General features: G+C 34.6%; 3 protein-coding genes across 7 annotated transcripts; 2 read left to right on the top strand and 1 right to left on the bottom strand.

The window, feature by feature from the left end:
• Positions 1-519: 519 nt before the first annotated feature.
• On the top strand, positions 520-1,398 carry LOC141537828 (uncharacterized). The gene is made up of 2 exons (XM_074259008.1): positions 520-598; positions 665-1,398. Exons 1-2 carry the CDS (start codon positions 520-522, stop codon positions 1,396-1,398), a joined length of 813 nt encoding a protein of 270 aa, XP_074115109.1.
• Positions 1,399-14,238: 12,840 nt separating this feature from the next.
• LOC141537842 (uncharacterized) lies at positions 14,239-17,870 on the bottom strand. 5 transcript variants are annotated; one of them, XM_074259026.1, is made up of 8 exons: positions 17,733-17,870; positions 17,607-17,666; positions 16,865-17,088; positions 15,838-16,198; positions 15,585-15,626; positions 15,047-15,200; positions 14,785-14,965; positions 14,239-14,701 (listed from the first exon to the last, which is right to left on the bottom strand). In XM_074259026.1, exons 4-8 carry the CDS (start codon positions 15,855-15,857, stop codon positions 14,427-14,429), a joined length of 672 nt encoding a protein of 223 aa, XP_074115127.1. In that variant the 5' UTR covers positions 15,858-16,198; positions 16,865-17,088; positions 17,607-17,666; positions 17,733-17,870; the 3' UTR covers positions 14,239-14,426. The 5 variants fall into 5 exon arrangements, with proteins under 5 accessions (XP_074115127.1, XP_074115126.1, XP_074115128.1 ...); XM_074259025.1 differs by having other exon boundaries at positions 16,381-17,088; XM_074259027.1 differs by lacking the exon at positions 16,865-17,088.
• Positions 17,871-18,023: 153 nt separating this feature from the next.
• Positions 18,024-20,565, top strand: LOC141537829 (uncharacterized). Its single transcript, XM_074259009.1, has 3 exons — positions 18,024-18,161; positions 18,535-18,669; positions 18,745-20,565. Exon 3 carries the CDS (start codon positions 18,772-18,774, stop codon positions 20,563-20,565), a length of 1,794 nt encoding a protein of 597 aa, XP_074115110.1. The 5' UTR covers positions 18,024-18,161; positions 18,535-18,669; positions 18,745-18,771.
• The last annotated feature ends 1,296 nt before the right edge of the window (positions 20,566-21,861 follow it).

Genomic DNA, 21,861 nt, shown 5'->3' on the forward strand with positions numbered 1-21,861 from the left:
TAATAGATATATTATATATATATGTATATATATATATATATATATATATATATATATATATATATATATATATATATATTATAACGGGATTTTGCCTGACCCGGGGATTTACCAAGCCAGGCTCACCGTTTATATTAAAATTTGACTTACTAAAAAAAAATTATCATTAATAAAAGGGCCCCATGAGAGTGATCTCCAACTAATTACTGCTTCGACTTCGGCTAGCTATTACCTCTTCTTCAGGGCGGCGGGCCATGCTGAAATACTCGTCGTTAACAAAATAGGATAGCAAAATAAACGAAATGCTTAAAACTACTTGAAATAAATCCAATGCTTTAACTGCTGGCACTTTGGACATGTTGGGCCCCAATGTAAAAGCCAAGTAGACCGATCTAAGCTCTGCATCAGATGTGGACAAGAAGGGCACCGTATCGCTGACTGTAAAAATTCTGGCAAGTGTGCAATATGTGCTGAGCAGCAAGGAGCAAAGGACGTGGCTCACCATGCCGGAACCTACAGATGCCCGGTGTTTCAGGAGGCGCTCCAGAAGTTGACGAACAAACAAGCATGAGGATATTGCAGCTCAATCTCAACCATTGTGAGGCAGCGCATGACCTGCTCATGCAATCCGTGTGAGAATTAGAGCTGGACTTGGTACTGATAGCAGAGCCATATAAACACCTGAGTACTCAGCCCTGGGAAGCTGACAGCAGATCTAAAGCTGTCATCTGGTCATGTGGCAAGCTTTCTTTCCAAAATGCAGTCGACAACAGCAATGCCGGCTTTGTAGCAGTATCAGTAGAAGGCATCCGCTTCTATAGCTGCTACGCACCACCTAGCTTCTCCATTTTTGACTTCACTGATTTTCTGAATCGACTAACCGAAGATGCAAAGCAATACCATCCTGTAGCGATAGCCGGAGACTTCAACTCCTGGGCAGTTGAGTGGGGCAGCAAACATACAAATGCACAAGGGAAAGCACTACTGGAGGCCTTTACCACACTAGATGTAGTTTTGCTCAACAGTGGTGATACGCCGACCTACACCAAAGGTGACGCAAGCTCAATTGTAGACCTCACTTTTGTCAGTAATAGTCTTGCTAGAGGCGACTGCAACTGGAAAGTGTTGGACATCTACACTGCCAGCGACCATCATGCAATATCCTGGGAAATATCAAGCGACCAGAACCCCAAGGGACTAGTCAAACAGCCTAACATCGTTGGTTGGAAGGTAAAATCTTTTGACCCAGAAGCATTACTAATAGCCCTCGATGGTGATCCGATCAACACTGGATGTGCAGAAGAACAGACTAAGGACCTGATGAGGAGAGTAACAGATGCTTGTAATGCCAGTATGCCTCGTAAACGTGGCATAAATTCGAGACCTTCGGTGCATTGATGGAACGACCACATCAGCGTCCTCCGTAAAGAGTGCCATAAGAAAAGAAGAATCTCTCAGCGCGGCTATCAACGGCCCAACTCAGTGGAGCTGATCGCAGAGTACAAAAAGGCGCGCCGTGAACTGAATAAAGCCATCAAAGAGAGCAAAAGAAGATGCTGAAAAGAGCTTATATACGAGGTGGATAAAGACGTGTGGGGTAGGCCTTATAAGGTGGTTATGACCCACCTGAAAAAACAACAAATGCCATCACCTACGTGTCCCCAACTTCTTCAGAAAATCGTCACTGCACTGTTTCCACAGCAACGCACTTTCGATTACCAGTTGGCGCCAGGCGAATTGGACGACATCCCACCTGTCACTAAAGACGAACTGCTGGAGGCTTGTAACCGTGTAGGGAATAATAAAGCGCCGGGATTGGACGGAATCTCTAATTTAGCCTTGAAAACCATCATAAAGGCAGCTCCAACATTATTCCTAGACGCTTATAATGCATGCCACAAGGAGGGGACTTTTCCTCGTAAGTGGAAACAGCAACGATTGGTACTGTTACCTAAAGGAAAGAAACCACCAGAAGAACCGTCATCTTACCGACCACTTTGCATGCTAGATACGGCGGGTAAGATATTTGAGCGCATAATTCATCAACGAATAAATGCAGTAGTCGACCCACTCCTGGCAGACAACCAGTATGGATTCCAGAAAGGACGATCAACCCTGGACGCGATCAATCTGGTTGTTAGCACGACTAAAGAAGCGATCGCAGGAACCAGATGGAAGGGTGGCACAAAGTATTGCCTAGTGGCGGCATTAGACATTAAAAACGCCTTCAATTCCGCCAACTGGAACTGCATCATGCAAGTTCTTCGAGAGAAAAACGTTCCAGAATACCTGTGTAGAATGGTGGCCAGCTATTTCACCGATAGAGTTCTTAAATACGACACGAAAAATGGTCAAAAAGAGTACGATATTACCGGAGGTGTACCCCAGGGCTCTGTACTTGGTCCACTGCTGTGGAATATCATGTACGATGGCCTATTGAGATTGAAATTGCCAAGAAGTGTAAAACTCGTAGCGTATGCAGACGACGTAGCCGTAGTAATCGTCGCTAAACACCTTGACGAGATTAACAACATCTTCGACATCACCTTCGAGCGAGTCCATCGGTGGATGAATACGGTAAACCTGCATCTGGCTACACACAAAACTGAGGCAGTGCTTATATCCAGCAGAAAAGTGTTAGAGACCATCAAGCTGAAAGTCGGTGAACAAGAAATCACATCACAACCTTGTATCCGATATTTGGGAGTGATGCTTGATGCCCGCCTCAACTTTAAACAGCAAGTGGAACACGTCAGTGCCAAAGCGTCAGTAATGAGGGCTAGTCTCGTACGACTGATGCCGAACGTCGGAGGCCCAAAGCAGAGCAGGAGACTACTACTATCATCAGTTGTCACATCGGTGCTCACATATGAAATATCCATTTGGGCAGACCCGCTGAAATTGCAAGAATCATGGAGAAAAGCTGGATCAGTATATCGACTGAGCGCTGTAAGACTAGCCAGTGCATTCCGCACGATATCAGAAGTAGCAGTGTGTGTCATTTCCGGAACTTTGCCGCTCAGAGTTCTAGCTGAGGAAAGACGGAACTTTTACCAACGAAAGAGGTCAACTACACTAAGTGCCGAGGACCTCAGAGCTGAAGAACGGCAGAACAGCATCGCACGATGGCAATCACAGTGGGACGCCGCGACAACAGGAAAATGGACATACCGTCTCATACCGAAGATCGACGTTTGGCTAAACCGGAGTCATGGCGAGGTCAATTACTATCTGACGCAGATGTTGTCAGGACATGGATGTTTTCGGACGTATCTTCACCGCTTCAAGTATGATGATTCACCAGAGTGCCCGTCCTGCCCAGGAATCACTGAAGACGCGGAGCATGTTTTCTTTGAGTGCCCACGATTTTACCCACAGCGAGATGAGCTGGAAATAATCCTGAAGAAGAAAATCCAATCAGAGACAATAGTAGAAGCTATGACCAAGGTTGTGAGACAGAGACAGCTAGGTAGAAAAAGGGACTGACGATTAGAGAAGGGACGGCGAGAGGAGACCGGGGCAAGGAGGAAGAGGACAGCGGTTACCTACTCTTCAACTTTCATGTTCGCCTGATACTTCGACCGGCCGATTTCACCGGGTTTATTTGTTTCTCCGTTATTATTATTAAAAATACGTGTCCAGTATTAGTTTATTAAATTAGTAGTTGCTATTGCGGGTCCAAACCGAGTATTTTCGAGTATTATTGGCGTTAAAATTTATTAATAAATAAATTATGTATAGTTTTTTTCTTTCGTATGAAAAGTTTCAGGGCGATGTTTATTAATTATTTAATGGAAATATTTATTATGGCAGTGATTATTATTTAAATATTTTTTATGTATAATATTATATTATTGTTTCGGAAGGTGTGATTAAATTAAGAAATTAAGCGTGTGAGAATTTATTTTCGAAGCTGAGCAAATTAAGCGATCAAAAGAAACTAATTGTAAAAGAAATTAAAAGACCAGGGAAATTATTATTTCCAAGCCGATTTTAGTATGGAAACTCGACGAATGGATAGATAATGAAAGAAAGGCCGATTAAAATAATAAAGAATTGTGAATTTGATGAAACGAATGGATGTATAATGAAGGAAATGACGATTATTATTTTAAAGAATTAAATTTGAGAAATTAAGACTTAGAAATTTTCGTTAATTAATGAGCTTGCGCGAGCCTCGATAGGTGGCTAAAACGATCATTCCGGTTTGCGGTAAGAGAGCTTTTGGAAAAATGTTAAAGCCCAAAAATTTTCCACGATCGGGGAAGTCTTGTGACCGAGTGTTATTGTGGTGAATATTCTTCCGCCAATAACATCTGAAGGGACATTACCTCGGCTCGTCTTGAGTATTGGTAAGTACCTTTTGAACTCGTAACAAGATTTTGGCTTCCCTGGGTTTTTGACCTTCTGTCAAAAATCCAGCAGGTGATCATACACCGTGTAGGTGGGGGCGAAGAGGACATTCTCCATTCGCTCTCGGGGTAGAGGTTTAGGCCCAGGGGTGACGTCTAGTCTCCTGGGGGACCGGGTACCAGCTTTTGGAGATTGTAGTTCGCGACTTTGACACTCACGGCGAGTGAGAGTGTATGAGAGAGGTTTTTATTTTGTAAAGACCGGTTTTGACAGTCTTTGATCGGATCTACGTTACCGGCGAAAGGTATCTAAAATTATATCACGTGTGTTTGATTAAGTTGTAATTTTTGTTCGTTGATTTATTTAATTGATTTTGATAAATAAATTGTTCTATTTTATCTTTATCATAACCTGTTTGACTTTTCGAGTTATTTCTTTAGTTTTAGTTACCTATTTTGATTTAATTGAGTTTTTGTTTTGGCTTTTATTTTGTTTGTATATTTGGCAATCCCCGTTTATGACCCTGGACCTCGGCGAGCTTCAGATTCGAGCAACAGGGGTGTTAGTGTCGCAGTATTCGTTTCATTGGGATTTAGTTAATTTAAAAACACTCAAAAATTACCGTTACAAAGCAATGCTGTCATCAAAGGCTGCCTGGAACGCTGCAAACACGTTTGTAACAGAAGTCCTTATAGACTTGCGTTCCATCGAAAGAAAAAGAGCAAATGACAACAACTAGAAGAAAGGTAAAATAATAATTTAGTTACCAGAAGGAAAAGCAGTCGCTATATCCTCCCCCACGAAGTAATGCCTAACGGCGGTTTCCATGAGGGATTAGAGGAAAGAGGAAAGGGGTTCAGGGTTTAGTGGGTAGGGGCGCTAGCGTCGAGTTTTAGTATGACGCTGCATCGAGTCGCCACATATCCGGGCTAAACAACTACGCCTAGAATCCGAAAAAAAGATTCCTCCCCTAATGGGAAAAAAAAAAAAAAAAAAAAACACACACACACACACCATCGTAGAAATAGTCAGGGAAGATTTCTAAGGCCTCAAAACGTCGAGATCTGATGAAAACTCGATTTTCGAATAACGGGGTAAAACCATTAACTTCACGAATTTCAAAAAACATCAGTGTTCTTGGCGGAAAGTTGAAAAGAACCAATTTTATAGCGATCTAATGTTTGTTATAATAGAACTGCACCATTATAGCGAAGAGAGTCATTGCTTGTAATGGAATATGGAACAGTAGATGTTTAAGACCGCGGTTATTCGATGCTTAAAGTCACGAAATGCAAAGCTACTAGCCGCAGACAATAAATCTTTACAGACCCAGACGAATACTCGGAGCCACGGACAAGAGATGCTTGGAGACCCGAACTAATGCTTGGATCCGCGGACGATAGATGCTTACAGACCCGGTCATTAATGCGTAGGGCAACGGAATTAAATGCCTACAACGGATAAATGCTTACAGACCCAGACTAATGTTTGGAGCCACGGAAAAACAGATCCAAATTTAAATGCTTAGAGCCGCGGACGTGAGATGCTTGCAAACCCGGACTAATGTTTGGAGCCACGGACAAGCAATGCTTGCAGACCCGGACTAATGTTTGAAGCCACGGACAAGCGATGCTTGCAGACCCGGACTGATACTTGGAGCCACGAACTGATACTTGGAGCGACGGACAAGAGATACTTGCAGACCCGGACTAATGCTTAGAGCCACGGACAAGAGATGCTTGCAGACCCGGACTAATGTTTGGAGCCACGGACAAGCAATGCTTGCAGACCCGGACTAATGCTTAGATCCACGGACAATAGATGCTTGCAGACCCGGACTAATGCTTGGAGCCACGGACGATAGATGCTTGCAGACCCAGACTAATGATTGGATACACGGACGATAGATGCTTGCAGACCCGGACTGATACTTGGAGCGACGGACAAGAGATACTTGCAGACCCGGACTAATGCTTAGAGCCACGGACAAGAGATGCTTACAGACCCGAACTAATGCTTAGAGCCACGGACAAGCGATGCTTGTAGACCCGGACTAATGCTTGGATCCACGGACGATAGATGCTTACAGACCCGGACTAATGCTTGGAGCCACGGACATGAGATGCTTGCAGACCCGGACTAATGTTTGGAGCCACGGACAAGCAATGCTTGCAGACCCGGACTAATGTTTGGAGCCACGGACGATAGATGCTTGCAGACCCAGACTAATGATTGGATCCACGGACGATAGATGCTTGCAGACCCGGACTGATACTTGGAGCTACGGACTGATACTTGGAGCGACGGACAAGAGATACTTGCAGACCCGGACTAATGCTTAGAGCCACGGACAAGAGATGCTTACAGACCCGAACTAATGCTTGGATCCACGGACGATAGATGCTTACAGATCCGGATTCAAATGCTTGGAGCCACGGACGATAGATGTTTACAGACCCGGGCTTTAGTGCTTAGTGCCACGGAATTTAATTCTTGAAGTTAAAATACCCGATTTGAATTAAAAATCCATTCACTCAATCCATTCCCGGACTCAGTGTTAGAGTCACGGATTTTCCGTGGATGGTGTCAATAGACACTTCGTTTTAATAATTGAAAATGCATTAGCATAAGCCATATTAATTTTTAAATTAGTTCATTATAATGATATGGAATTCTTTAAACTTGAAAATTACGCCTTCATTCAAACGATCGATTATCAGTGGATCGATTCTTTCACACTCGATTTTATGAAGGATCTATTCTTTCGATAAAATTTATCGCGATTCTCGAGATCGATTTTTCTTTTGGAATCGTGCATCCCTATTCTAACTTAGAACTTCTAAGTACAAAAATACTAGAATATACAACTTGAACATAGCTATCGACTTTCATGCCACCTAGAACTAATTTCATACTGTTAAATTTGGGAGTTGGTGTGCACGCGCATCGTAAAAATTCACCCTCATCAATTTTCTCCAACGCGCCAAAAGAAGTATAACGTCAAAAAGTTAATTCAAATGTGTATGATCAGCTGTCTCAGTCAGCTCAAAAAATTGCGGCACGATTTACTCGCATAACAACTCGAGGAAAGTTAGATCGTAGTTCCGGTGTTACTTCATCGCTTTATTGTAAAATGTATAAGCCTAATTATTAAATATCGAAAGCATGTAGGTGTAAAAAATGATAATCCATTTATATTTTGCCGTTACACTATCAATTCATCTCAAAAACCGTACATACGAATTTGTCCTTTACTACGAAAGTATGCGGTTGAATGTGGAGCTAAATTTCCCGAAAGATTACGAGCGACGAAATTACGCAAACATGTTGCAACGTCTACAGCTATGATTGGCTTAGAAGATGCAAAAGTAGATCGTCTTGCAAATTTTATGGGACATCATAAAGAAATTCACAAGAATATATACCGAGTCGATGTGCCTGTCGCTAAAATGACTCTTATAGGTCAGTTATTGAAAACTGCGATGAGTCACGATGAAGATGATAACAGCAGTGGTAGCAGTAGTAGCGACGAGAATGAGGGCGAAAACGATAATAATGACGAAGAAATCCATGATGTAATTAAGACTATTCAAACGTCTGAGAAAGTCGTTTCTGTTCACAAGATTTCGCGAACGCAACGAAATCGTTGTGACGACTCAGATTATAAAAGTAAGAATAACGTTACTATGAATAAATCAGGTTAGTAAAATGGATATGATTATAAGTGTAAACCTTTAACGTAGTAAAATTAATTAAACGTAGAACGTATAAGTTTTTGGCTAAGTGTAATTAACGGGTACTGAAAAAAAAACAATTCAAAATTCGATTCGATTCTCGATAAATTTCATTGTCCTATTAATACGATACGTTGCATAATAAACTAAGTAGAAACTTGCAACTACTCTTCATAGGAACATTTTTAACTTGATTACCAAAAAATTTTTTAGTTAGTTACTGTCAACTTAAGTTACACAACATCAAACTTAAAGAAGTTTAAAATGATCTTACTTAATCGTAACACGAAAAGGACTTTTATTTTACTGAAGAGAATACTGTTATTATTGTTAAATATGTAATAATTCAATGATTATTGATTTGAAAGAAAGAAGAGAAAAAAATTTTATCCTGCTAAGTAATTCTTAATGAAATTTTAATTAAGCTATAAAATTACTTATTTAAAATATACTACATTTTTAAGCTATTGTGTAGAGAAAAATTCAGATAATTATTTTAAATTTTCAGATAATAAACGGAAAAAAATCTTTCGTACTACATGGACAGAAGGAGAAAAAACTGCTGTACTTAATGAATTTGGTGAACTTTCTCGGTTAGAAAAAGTTCCATCTATAAGTCGATGTCAAAAAGCTATCAATAAGAACCCAGTATTAGGCAATAGATCAGCAATGAAATTGAGGATTTTTATTGATAACGAGCGACGTAAAGAGAATCGTCGTAAGACTAATGCTAAGACTAAATGTAAGACATAAATACATAATAACTAAATAAGTTGATTTTAGAAAATTAAAAAATCACTTATTTACAAAAAAAAATTTATTTTTTCGGATGCAATCAAAGTATTGTGATTGTTGCGGAATCATTCAAACCTTCCCGCAACAAACTGGTAGCACCGAGGCGCCGCTACACAAGCGCCCTCGGGTGTTCTACCTCAACTCAACTGGCTCACCGGCAAGCAGCCATACTCCTCATAACACGTGCTAATTGTACAGCGTACACACGCATTTACCGTGACCAGTGCAATTTTGTGTATTTACGAAATCATCAAACTCATCCACTCAGCTTCACTGAAGCCAACTATAGCATCGCTACTCATCTTATTCACCAGCAATCATTGGCAACTCGGGTACAATTAAGTATTTATTGTAAATCATCTGAGATCACTTTATCACAATCCATACTCACATGCTCCCTCTCTCTCCTACTCATTGTCACATGGCTACTCATGTGTCGCTCTCTCTCATACACATGTAGAACAGTCACCTACACTTTCTACCTAGCAACGATAATATTACAATTGCTAATAGAAATTCGTCATTATGCAGCAAAATAAAATGCCGCATTGCAAATGTTGCGTGGTGGAGATTGGGGGTGACTGCCACCAGCACTTGGGCCTGTCGGCCATTCCGTGTTCAACGTTGTGTGTTCTATCTCGCATCCCGAGACTCACGTAATCAATTAAGCTCACTAGTTTAAGGCTCATTTCGCTCACACTGTGAAAGTTAATTATATTGTTAATTGATTAATAATCCAGTGACTCTAATTTATACAGCTCATTCAATTAATCATTACTGTGAACTCCACAGATTCAGCTCAAGCTCTCTCTACACTTGCACTCACTCACTCTATTAATCATTGCATTCAGTCAATCCAATTCATACGCTCATACTATGACTATTAATTAAGTGTAATTAATTAATCGTCTGGTGAACCTAATTCTACACCATTACTCATATTTATCGCTCATAATTGCTAGTGTTAATTACATTGTAAATTAATTAACAGTTCAATTGAAGATCAAATTCCTACAACTCATACTCAGTATAATTAACATACATTAATTAATACAACTCAATCAAACTCAACCAACACGTACTCATGAATCAATGTAATAATTCAAGATCATAATAAGTGTTCAAAGTGCTCAATATTTGTAAACTACTCAAACTGTACAACTCTGTACAATCAAAACTACGCCTGTGATTAATTTTAGAATAAATATCATTATAACCACGAATGTGTCTCCTCCATCTTTTAACACCTGGTCCCGGCAAATAAATATTTAATGTTAAGACAATTATCTTACAGTCGGGTTTTGAGATTGATAGTTCATCTGCGCAGATGTAGATCCTTAGTGCTTTAACACTGAAATAAACTTAAAGAAGAGACTGCGTATTATTTAAATTAAGGAAGTGATAATAATAATGAAAGAATAGTTCACTGGACAAGCTTCGCAGATACTCGAAGCCCGGGGCGAACCTAAAAACTTCGAAGTATTTATAAACAAAAAAAAACTATTTATCTTACAAGGAACAAAATGATTAGTGACTTATTTATTACATTCTATCATATATATTCTATATAGATTTTATCCTAACGTATTTTTCAAGTAGAAAAACTCGTCCAAAGTAATGAAATAAAATAGAATTGTGGTCTATCTAGGTAGTTTCAAGTGTATAATAAGAAGCTACTGACCTCATTATATTTTTATAGGCAAGTAAAATAAATAGTTTTCCAAAAATGAAGATATTATCAATAAAAAAATTAAAAATTATCTATCTGTTACGTCGAAAACGCAACTAAAATTTAATTATTTTTATCCTAGCCATTAGGCTAATAGATAAGGATCTGAAGCTTTATGGGAAGGGGTTGAAGTTATAATATAAGAAAATGAATTCAATTTAATAAATATATTATAAAATTATCATACAAAGATTTGAATTATTAAAACAAACATAAAAATCTCAATTAAGAACTTACTTAAATGAACACTTATGTAAAGAAACTTACCGTTTCTTTACATAATTGAAATTTACTTTACTAACAATTGTTTTTTTTTAATTTACGCGTGGTTTCATTGAAACTTATAAAAACTTTTTCGATGTTAACACTAGGACGTCAGGACAACGAGAGATATTTTTGTTGAAAATCGTAAAGGTGTCGAATGTTAGGGCGTTACTTATTTTTACTAGATGGGAGAAATAATGTCCAATTATTTTTCTATTTCCTTGAGCCCTTGCCCTCTCTCTTAGATTTTTCTATAATGTTGCATGAGTCCCCTCTACTTGGGTCAGAGTACAATATCGCTTCTCCTTTACTCTTATGCTCTATTATACATCTATGTGTTTGTGTATACGTAAGCGCATTTATGTATAGACAAAGACATACATGTGTACTATTTTACATTAAATTATTTACTGTGACCAAATTTTTATATTAAATTAGTTAGATAAAAATTAATTTGTGCATAGATTACAAATTATCATTAGTTTCTTAGATCTAAATTTTTCTTTTTATTTAAGTCGTTATTTTATTCGAAAATAAAAGAAAACATTTATTTATTTTTTGTTTATTTAAACTTAAATTATAGTTATTAAATTTTGTTCCTTAAATTATCAACATATATTTTTTTTCTGTTAATACTAGAATTATCATAACATTCCTTTTATTTTTTTCTTTTATCATTATTTACTTTTATTTTATTTAAACTATTGTTTATATATACATTTATTTTGTTATCGAAAATATCTATTTCGGATCTCGACAAAGTTTAAAATTCCATTAGGGTATTTGTTCAGGCTCAAATCCCTTAGTATGGTCAGGCCCAACTAAAACTAAATTTTTCAAATAAGTTTCTTTTGAAAATACTATTGATAAATTTGAAGATAACAAAAATTTAAAAATAAAATAAATGTATGTAATTAGTTGTAAGAACATAAAACTATTTATGAATAATTAAATTCCATTTGTTATAAAATAAAAATGTCGGACGCTGAGTCCGACATAACATATCAGTAAATTAAAACAACTATATTAAGAAATAATTTATTATCATTAAGCAAAACAATAAACCAAAATTATTTATGCAAACGTTTCACTTATAAGTAATAAGAGCTTATGTTTTAATGTTCAAATTATCGTAATTGTTTTGAAATATTGATGATTAATAATGAGCTCATTGATGTATAAGTTTTTTATCTGTGACAAAGATTCATGTTATTTTTTATTTTTTTAGTTTTATTTCGAAATATATTAAGATATGTTTCACAAATACGAAGTAAAGTTTATTTTTTGTTTTATGTTTTTGTTTCTTAAAATATTCATTATAATTAATGAGCTCAAAAATTACAAATTCCAATATCTGTGACAAATGTTTAATTAAGTTTTTATTTTTGATTTCATTATTATATTTTAAACTATTTTTGCGTTAAGGTAATCAATGACAGACAAATATTCAAGAGTATTCAGAGAAAAATTATAATTAAGAAAGTATAGCAGCATTGGAATGATAATCTAACAAAAAAAATTAAAATATAACTTGCTACTGACAATTGAAGAAAATAACTTATGTTGTATTCAGTTTTATATCAATAAAAATATCATCTGAGAATACAAATTGATCAGTAAAAAAATCCATATTTATTTATTCTAATGTCCAATATCATACCAGAGAACACTAGCACAAAATTCATGCCTAAAAAGTTTTGTTTTACTCATAATTTTCTAATTTACGCATTCTAAATATCATAAAAGATCAAAGATATTTATTTATGTATACAGATCATAATTATTTTAGATAATGTTTAGGCTTTTTCGTTTTATGGGTCTAGATGTATCAGAAATTATATGTGGTGTTTACCAAAATTGTGTTTTTACATATTGATGAAAAATTCATCATTTTCAGAGCATTTTCTAGGATATCTCCAAAACTACTGACCAAATAAAAAAATTTTTGGGACAAAAGAAGTTCCAAATACCCTGTTTTATAAGTAAATGATGGCTGAATACGTCTAAAGCCAGAGAAAAAAATTTTTCCCAGCTTAAAGTGTTTCAAACATATTTGATGAAAAATTCATGATTTTCAATACATTTTCTAGGATATCTCCAAAACTAGGGACCAAATAAAAAAACGTTTGGGACAAAAGAAGTTCCAAATGCCCTGTTTTATAAGAATATGATGGCTGAATACGTTTAAAGCCAAAGAAAAACATTTTTCCCAGTTAAAAGTGTTTCAACATATTTGATGAAAAATTCATTTTCAAAACATTTTCTCGGATATCTCCAAAACTACTGACTAAATAAAAAAACTTTTGAGAAAAAAGAAGTTCCAAATACCCTGTTTCATGAGAAAATAATGGCTGAATACGTTTAAAGCCAAAGAAAAACATTTTTTTTAGTTTAAATCGTTTTCACGAGTGTTCTGAAAAGTTCTTGATTTTATTTCAAAAACTTTTTCTAGGATAACTCTGAAAGTACTGACCAAAAAAAAAACTTGGCACGAAGAGTTGAAAATACCCTTTTTTACGAGAGAATCGTAGCTTTTATCGCTTGGTAAAATCACAGCATATATTAGAGTAAACGTCAGGCAAAATACGAATTATAATAGTTTAAGTATATACGTGTGATCTACGGCTTGGAGACGTAACGTCGGAGGTTTTGGGCTGATATTTTTGGACTTACTTCTTTTTTAGAGCTCAGAACTTTACAATATACCCTCTGTACTTTTTCTCTTACTCGTACATCCAAACGTTTTAGTAACTAAAAAAATATGTACATTTTATTTGATTAATAACTAAATATAAGTCGTTAATATAATTAATTTAAATTTGAATGTCCTGTCCCGCTATGAAGCCGAGCATTTTAAGTGGATACTCCCGGACGAAAGATCAACTGTCGGTAACGCTACAATCATTAATATAACATTTTGAAACCAGACGGAGGCATAACAAATCAATATAAGTTGCGCAGCCTATTGGTAAGAAAAAGAAACTATTCTTAGTTTTCACATTGCACTTCCTTATCTACAACAACATTTACATACCCTGATAGCCATGTTGTTTAAAAGTTAACGTTAAAATGTAGTCTAACTTATGGATAATCTAGAGCCGCAAATTAACTTCAAGTTCACTCAATATTTTGGATTGCAAGCCTTGACGCAAACTTGTGGATAACTTTGAGACAACACTTGTTAACATCACAGATTTTAGGAATTCGCCTGCTTTACCTATCGGTCAGTAACTTGCCGGTAGTAGTTTGAAAGAATTAGTCGGTAAAGCAAACAAAGCATAAAAATTTCTGTTACCAGATGGCGCTGAGTACAATTTCGAACCGTAGATGAAAAATAGAAAATCATTAATATTTTGAAAGAAATTGTAATGAAATGTTTTTTTATTGCATACAAATTAAAAGATTACAGTTTTTTTTTTTAATTTAAAAACATATTAAAAATTATTTAAATAATACAGAGCAAAATATTATAATAAGAAATTAGTAACTATTAACTTTAAATGTCTTTTTAAAATACTGTTTTCCATTTAAAATAAATTAAAAACTTAGTGTTAATTTTCCACAACCAACATTTCACAATTTTTTTGATTGCCATTTTCGTCACGGTCGTCATCGTCTTCTTCCAATAACTCTTCATCATCTCTTAGAGTCCACGCTCCCAGGAAATGTTCCTCTTCATTTGCTTTATTTTTCTTTGGTTTCGAGTTCTCGTCACGACGACTGTTTTTCTGAGCCAGGACTCTAGAATTAGCAGCATTCAACGCTGCAGCAACAGCTCTTTTGAAGGCCACAAATGTCATATCCGGGTACATTCCTCGCAAAGCAGCTAAAAAAGAAATAAATCAAGATTTTCATCTTTTGAAGTAATCACTAATTAGGAACAAACAGGAAATATAAACAGTTATTTACAACACAAATCATGAGCAATACGATGTTTTGCCAAAAGTAGTTTGTTCGTCTTCTGCCCCTTCTTTCCCATCCAAATAATTTGAGTCAATAAGTCATCTGTCATTAAACGATTTTTTTGCAGAATATCTCTGGTGTTATCTTTCAGGTTAGTGTGCATATTATAAAATGATAAGTATTTTTTCTATAATTCAAAAGAAACTTAATCAGTATTTAACTCAGGTTTGAAAAGTAAATTACTAAAAATATTTCATTTGCTATTAACCATTTCAGTAACTTGTGCATCTGAAGATTCATTATATTTCAAAATATCTGCTTGAGTTTTGAACGGAAGATAATTTGGTCGATGAAATGAGTCGTCGTTAGAACTTTGGCAAACTTTAACTGCAGCTTCTAACGTACTATGAATAAAAGAAAATCTAAACGGTTAAATTATAATTATAATTAGGGTAACGTGGGTAACTACAACTAATTACAATGAAGACATGCTAAAGGAACTGATTAATACAAAAAGTGAGGGAACAGGAAAGTTATTTAATGACGATGATGTTGAAGATTACGCGTTATTCAAACTAACTACAAGCATAAAAACAAAAGAAAATTCGTCGCGAGAAAAACTGTGCAAGTTAGGTGGTTGAGAAGTGATAGTCATTTAAGTGAAAGCATTTTCTGTGAATATAGAAATGTCGTCAGAATTAATGACAGAATTGATAACTTTAATCAGTATAACCATCGATACTTTTACTGATTTGTAGTTTATTTCAACACAATACGAATAAATAGCTGCAGTTTTATATACTTACTTAAGACGTTGTGTTATCGCATCCACTTTCTGGTTTAGACATCTAAAACACCAAATAAATCAGAATGGGCATTAATTGTATGTTATAATGGTTCACAACTACATGAGGAAAGTCATAAGCTCTCGGTCAACATTTAAAACAGAAACATTTGAAGGTTAATTACGTATAATAAGCTAACGTATTTAAGACCATTAAGGTTTTTTAAACCGCTCACTTCACTTGTGTATTCATGCAACTTCATAATTTTACTTACGTCAATTTATTATCAATCATTTGGAAACCTTCTTTTAAAAGTTTCAAAATTTCAGGCCCTTCCTTCGATTGTAATACAACTGGTGTACGGCAAGATTTTACGGTAGCCGGTGGTTGAGATGGTAATCCCTGTTGCCCCTGATGCACGCGGTTTTGGTCGGAAGCTGTTGAGTGGTTTTGGTAATCAATTGAGTCAATGGTTGAAGCGGTAGCCTTTGTTGATGTGTTTGAAGGCTTAGGTCGGGAGTTGTTGAACGAGATCTTGGAGCCACCGGAGTCAATGATCGAGGTGGTAGTCCCAATTGTTGCTGCGTAGCCAGGCTAAGTTCAGGAGTTGTTGGTCTTGATAGACCATATTGTTGCTATGGTAGAAAATACAAAATATTAGCACAGCGATAAATGTTGTATTGTCATAACCTAAATGCCATTACTCCAGTAAGACAGAAAGAAAAATTTAGCTTGTCTGCAGTGAAAACAATATTTATGGAAATAGCTTCAAAATAGTGGGCTATACACAAGATTATGTGTAAATTCAATTATTTACCTCCTTTCCTCGACAAGCGTCAATTAAATCGCAATGTAATTTAACAATCGGACTGTTGTCTGCTAATTTTCAATTCCGGATTGTAAATACTATGGAGAAATGTTTATTAATGCTTATATTGAAGAATAGTGAATTATACGAGAATCTAAACATCATAAACTGGAGCCAGTCAAAACAAACGACTAGCGATGATACTGTATATTAGGAAGATATACTAGTTAGACTTTTTTTCTCTCTGATACATGCATAATAGTCAATTCTGATAGTGGCTGAAGTTATTAGCTTTTAGAATATTGAAACGTGGACATAATAATGAAACGACTTTCGCAAAAATGAAAATGAACACAAACAAAGAAAAGGTCATCTCTCAATTAGTTGAAACATGTGTTACAGTAATATACTCACCAAAAATTTTCAATTTATCGACAATAATAAAACGTCTGGTTGTTTTTCTCTAGAATGCTAGAAGCTTATTAATACTTACCTAAGTGAATATGCAATTCTTAATAATTAATTGCATATGCCACTGACGAATAATTTAACTTATTACGAAACAGCTGTAAATTTACAGATGTTACTGAAGGTTGGTGAATTTCCCCAAATTTATCCTATACAATAAAAATAGCCGCAATCCAAAAATGGGTTGTCAAATTTGTAAATGAATCGTTGCCAATGCCACTATCGGACTGATGATAACATTTTCAGCTACTGAAAAATTATAATGACAGTAAATAATGTTTTTAATTCTATACTGATTTAATCGAAAGTAGTAACATTGATGAAGAAACCAAATTTCCAAAAAAGCTTACAATCAAAACATATAGAAATAAATCAACACAAATTCTCATTCACCTAAAACAGCAGGGAAATAAAAAAAGATATACGTTGAAAAAATTGTCGAACTTGAAATAAAAATATTTTACAATAAACCCAAAGAAATTACATGACGACCTATCATAACCTATTATTGTGATTAATTAACAATAATAATTCCATACCTCCAATTATTAAGTTTTGTTAAATTTCATGTCATGGTAAATTGTTTTTTTTATAAAAGATGCGTATAAATGCCGCTAACATAAATTAACTTTTAAAATAGTAAATGAAAATTAGAATATTAAATATTAATCCATTCTTTAAACACACAATATTCAAACAATGACACTCATTATAATTTATTTAACAAAATATAAACCTTGATATTAACTAAAAATAAAAAAACTAACCTTTCGACTTGAGTGTGACATCGCTGAACCTGTATTGTATTGCTATTCGCTTTTTAACACCTGTAAAATATAATTCGAAATTACAAGCAATACTATTGTTAAAAATTGCAACAGAAAAATACTTACCCAGATAATTAAACATAAAAACTTCGCTATGGAAAATCACGTACGCGTCCTTACAATAGTGTTATTACAATTACATATAATAACAAAAAACAGTCAATGTTCAATGGTGGAACCAGAGTGGGAGAATGACTATACCCGAGAAAATAAAGGGCTGCGTATGTATTAGTGTATACGTGACTACCAAATATGCGCACTCCCCAGTCGCAATATCCGCCATGTTTTTACGTCTGTGAGCAGTGTATGTGTACGTGTGCTCAGCCTCACTTATACATTCACAACATAACAACAAGTGTTTCGATTATGAGTGTCAATTGAAAATTCTCAAAATTTAAATAAATGATATAAAGTAACTTAAAAAAATTTTTGAACGCGTGTTTTACAAGATTCTTGATACTTATAATAGAAGAAACTTTTACAAAGAAATGTAACGTAAGTTCACAAGTATAACCTATATTTTACAATTGAACAAAAATTTAATTTTTTAATAATTAAGTATAAAATTCAAGTAAAAGCTTTTTGAATTTCTGAAAGAAATAAAAATTCAATAAATTATCTTATCAAAGTAACTTTTATTGATAGTACTATGTACTCCATTAGTTACAGTTAACTGTTAGATGATTCTGTTGATGCGCTTTATTTCATTACAATACTACTTCAAATTTTTTATCCAATATTTAGCAGTTATGTTTTCGATCAGTTTACTTGTGGATTTATTATTTAGTAGTAAATGCATTTCGTGCATTTGGTAAAACAGATACATTGGATTGAAGTATAAACTGAGTTATAATATTTTATATTTCAGGAGTAACAATCTAAGGATAACGGAGTGTCAGAACGTTTTAGCCTTATTTCTTAGCCAGTGTTTTCTAAGCTTAATACTATTATAAAAGTATTGGTCATTGAAGAAAATATCTTAAATCAAGTCCGACACTTAATTGTAAGTATAATATTCTTATTTGTTTTGAGAAGAAAAAAATTTAATAATCTACAATCGATTTTTTTTGCTTTCTAGGTCAAAACTTTCTTGAAAATATCAACGATGGATCCTAATAAATTTCATCCCGATTGCCGTCCAGGCTCGCGGAAACCCTGGGACTTACTTTCAGACAACCACAAAAGAAAAATTAAGAAACAATATTATGATTCGTTCGATGCTTCCTTGAATTGTAATGAACGTTGCTCTACGAAGAGTAATGTAGTTTTTCCCATTATTAATAACAGTTCATCGTGTAAATTGCTGGTGTTGACTAAAAATGGAAGTGAAAGCCGGATAGGAGAAGAAAACTCATCTATTATCCAGGAAGAAAATGTAACTGAGAAGCCGATTGAAGAAAGAAGCTTATCTGAAATGCAAGACACAAGTAATGACACTTTCGCAAAAGATGATAGACAATCATCATTACATTTATTGGGATTGCCAAGCAATCTCAGTGATAAAGTTAGCAGAAATAAAAATATTAATATGCAAGGATTATTTACGTGTACTGCCCCTGACGAAAGTTGTTCAACATTAGATACGAATAACATCGTAGAGCAAGAGCCTAAAAACATTGAATCAATTGCACAAACATTAAAAGCGCATCTGGCCAAATGTTTTGTTGAAAACAAGCTGAATCAAGTGCAAAGTAATGCCGTATTAAAAGTTGTAAGACTTCACCCACAACTACGGTTCTTGCCTCAAGATTGTCGGTCTCTATTGAAAACTCCGCGCGATAAAATTACAGTAAAAGAAGTCGCTCCGGGAGAATATTTACATTTAGGCTTAGAAAAAATGCTACAATCGATTTTAAATCGTGTACGATTAAAATCTATACCTGACAAATTATTGATTGACTTCAGTACAGATGGTGCAGAATTAAATAAAGAAATTACTTTATGGCCTATTCAATTTCGTGTAGTAAATTTGGAGGAATATGATAAGCCTGAGCTTCTTGGTATTTATAAAGGTGACAAAAAGCCACAGTCTTTTACTGATTTCTTTGCGGATTTTGTTGGAGAAGTGAAGAATATTATGATGAATGAAGGCATAGAATATAAACAAAAAAAAATTCCTATTGAACTTAGATGTTTTATTGCTGATGCTCCGGCACGGGCTTCAGTACTTAATCATCGTGGTCATACGGCAAAAACTCCCTGCTCTAAGTGCCATGTCGAAGGATCTCAACACGGTGGATCTAATCGGTTTCCTGGTATCAATTATGAGCCCAGAACTGATGCTGATTATAGAGCGTTGAAAGATGTAGATCATCATGAAGGAAAGTCGGCTCTGCATGATCTACCAATAGATCTGGTGCATCAAGTATCTTTTGACTATATGCACTTAGTGTGTTTAGGCATAATGAAGAAAACTATTGGATCGCTAGTGTTCGGGAAGTGTAAACTCAAGAAACTACCAAGCTTTAAAGTGAAGCTGCTGTCAAATCGATTAATAACTCTTCAACTTCATTGTCCACGAGAATTTGCTCGAATACCTCGAGAGTTGGATAAATTGGTTAATTTTAAAGCTACAGAGTTTCGTCAACTGCTTTTATATACTTTTATAGTTGTGTTTCGCGGAATAATTACTGTTGAACAGTATGATCACTTCCTGTTGCTCCACTCTTCTATGCGGGTTTTATTAAATAGTTCATCTTCTCCAGAAAATGTGGACTTCGCTGAAGAGTCACTGAAAAGTTATGTGATTAAGGCTGAAGATATTCACGGCTTGCAGTTCTTGACTTATAACGCTCATGGTATTTTACATCTGCCTGCGGACTATAGATTATACGGATCCTTGATTCTGTTTCTGCATTTTCATATGAAAATAAAATGCCCGTTTATCGTGGTTTTGTAAGAAAATCAGATAAACCGCTTCAACAAATCTATAAAAGAGTTCATGAGGAAGTACAATTTTCTGTCGTGACAGAAAATGATACCAAAATTTTTAAAGCTTCTGGCATTCATAATTGTGGTCCGATTCCTACCGTATTTGAAAATTTATCAACTCAGTATGAAAATGTGCAAACTCCAACTTTCTTCTTCTCTATTCAGAATAATGATAACACAGTAATTACCCAACAAGGTAGAATTGGTATTATAAAGAACATCATTATTTACAATAGTAATTACTATTTTGCTTTACATGTTTTTGAAAAGTTACAATCGTTTTACACAATTTCAAATCAGCCGTCTACTAAATTTGGGGTTTATCTGTGTACTTCACTCAATGATACTCAAGCTGTCATTATTGCATATAGTGAAATACAAAGCAAATGTTATAGAGTTCCATTATGGGTAAACAAACAATTTTTAGATCATACTGTTAATGATGAACAGTTGAATAATGCATACGTTACTGTTACTTTATCCTGAACTATTCTAAATTGATATATAGAGTTGATCTCATAATTCTGGATATAGTCATTTATAAAATATTGTCTCTCAATGTTATAATATTTGTATTTTAATAATTAGAGATAAATATAATATATAATAAAGAAGTATAGTACTATTTTTATAATTTATTAAATGTATAATTGTAATTACAGTTATTACAGTAAAATAAAAATAAATGATGAACTGAAAAATTTATTATTTTTAGGTTCTCGAATGTACAAAAATGTATTGATGATAAATTAATTTTAATAATAAATATTTAAAGCTACAAAATAAACATGATTTTTCAATTTTCTTTAACCTAAAAATATTTCAGAAATAAAATTTTTACATGCTATTCATTACGCTTTCCAGTTTTTTTAAACCTTGCGATTTTTCTTCATTATTTCTTTATATGTACTAGCCAATTAATTTTGGTAAGCTTAAAAGAAAATAGAGTTTTTTAACTTTCTAACGTAACTTAAAGTTAAATTTAAACTCAGGATATCTACAATTTTAAACAAAAAATATTTTCTTTAAATCTTACAGTCAAAGTTTTTACAATTTTCTAATAATAAATCATTTCAACTTTTCAATAACATTTTGAATTCAAAAACTTTGTTAAAATTTGGATTTAAATTGCGGCCGTAGATTTACGTTAAGTTACTATACATTTTCAACGCATATTGTATATACTTTTTACAATACAATACTTGGCGTGAAGTTGGTATTAACTTGACTAAAATCACTATACTACAAGCATTTACACAAAAAG

Source organism: Cotesia typhae, unplaced genomic scaffold (genome assembly GCF_013202065.1).
Source record: "Cotesia typhae breed Kobodo isofemale line unplaced genomic scaffold, CoteBio_Ctyphae contig_17, whole genome shotgun sequence".
NCBI classification, from domain to species: domain Eukaryota; kingdom Metazoa; phylum Arthropoda; class Insecta; order Hymenoptera; family Braconidae; genus Cotesia; species Cotesia typhae.

Excerpts from the sequence above, each read along its gene's own strand:
- LOC141537828 (XM_074259008.1), top strand. The coding sequence starts at position 520 with ATGCCCGGTGTTTCAGGAGGCGCTCCAGAAGTTGACGAACAAACAAGC. Across the intron at positions 599-664 it reads GCAGCTCAATCTCAACCATT|CAGAGCCATATAAACACCTG; the intron begins GTGAGGCAGCGC and ends TGGTACTGATAG.
- LOC141537842 (XM_074259027.1), bottom strand. The coding sequence starts at position 15,857 with ATGATTGATAATAAATTGAC. Across the intron at positions 15,627-15,837 it reads ATGATTGATAATAAATTGAC|ATGTCTAAACCAGAAAGTGG; the intron begins GTAAGTAAAATT and ends TTGGTGTTTTAG. Across the intron at positions 14,702-14,784 it reads TATTGCTCATGATTTGTGTT|CTGCTTTGCGAGGAATGTAC; the intron begins GTAAATAACTGT and ends TTTCTTTTTTAG.
- LOC141537829 (XM_074259009.1), top strand. The coding sequence starts at position 18,772 with ATGGATCCTAATAAATTTCATCCCGATTGCCGTCCAGGCTCGCGGAAA.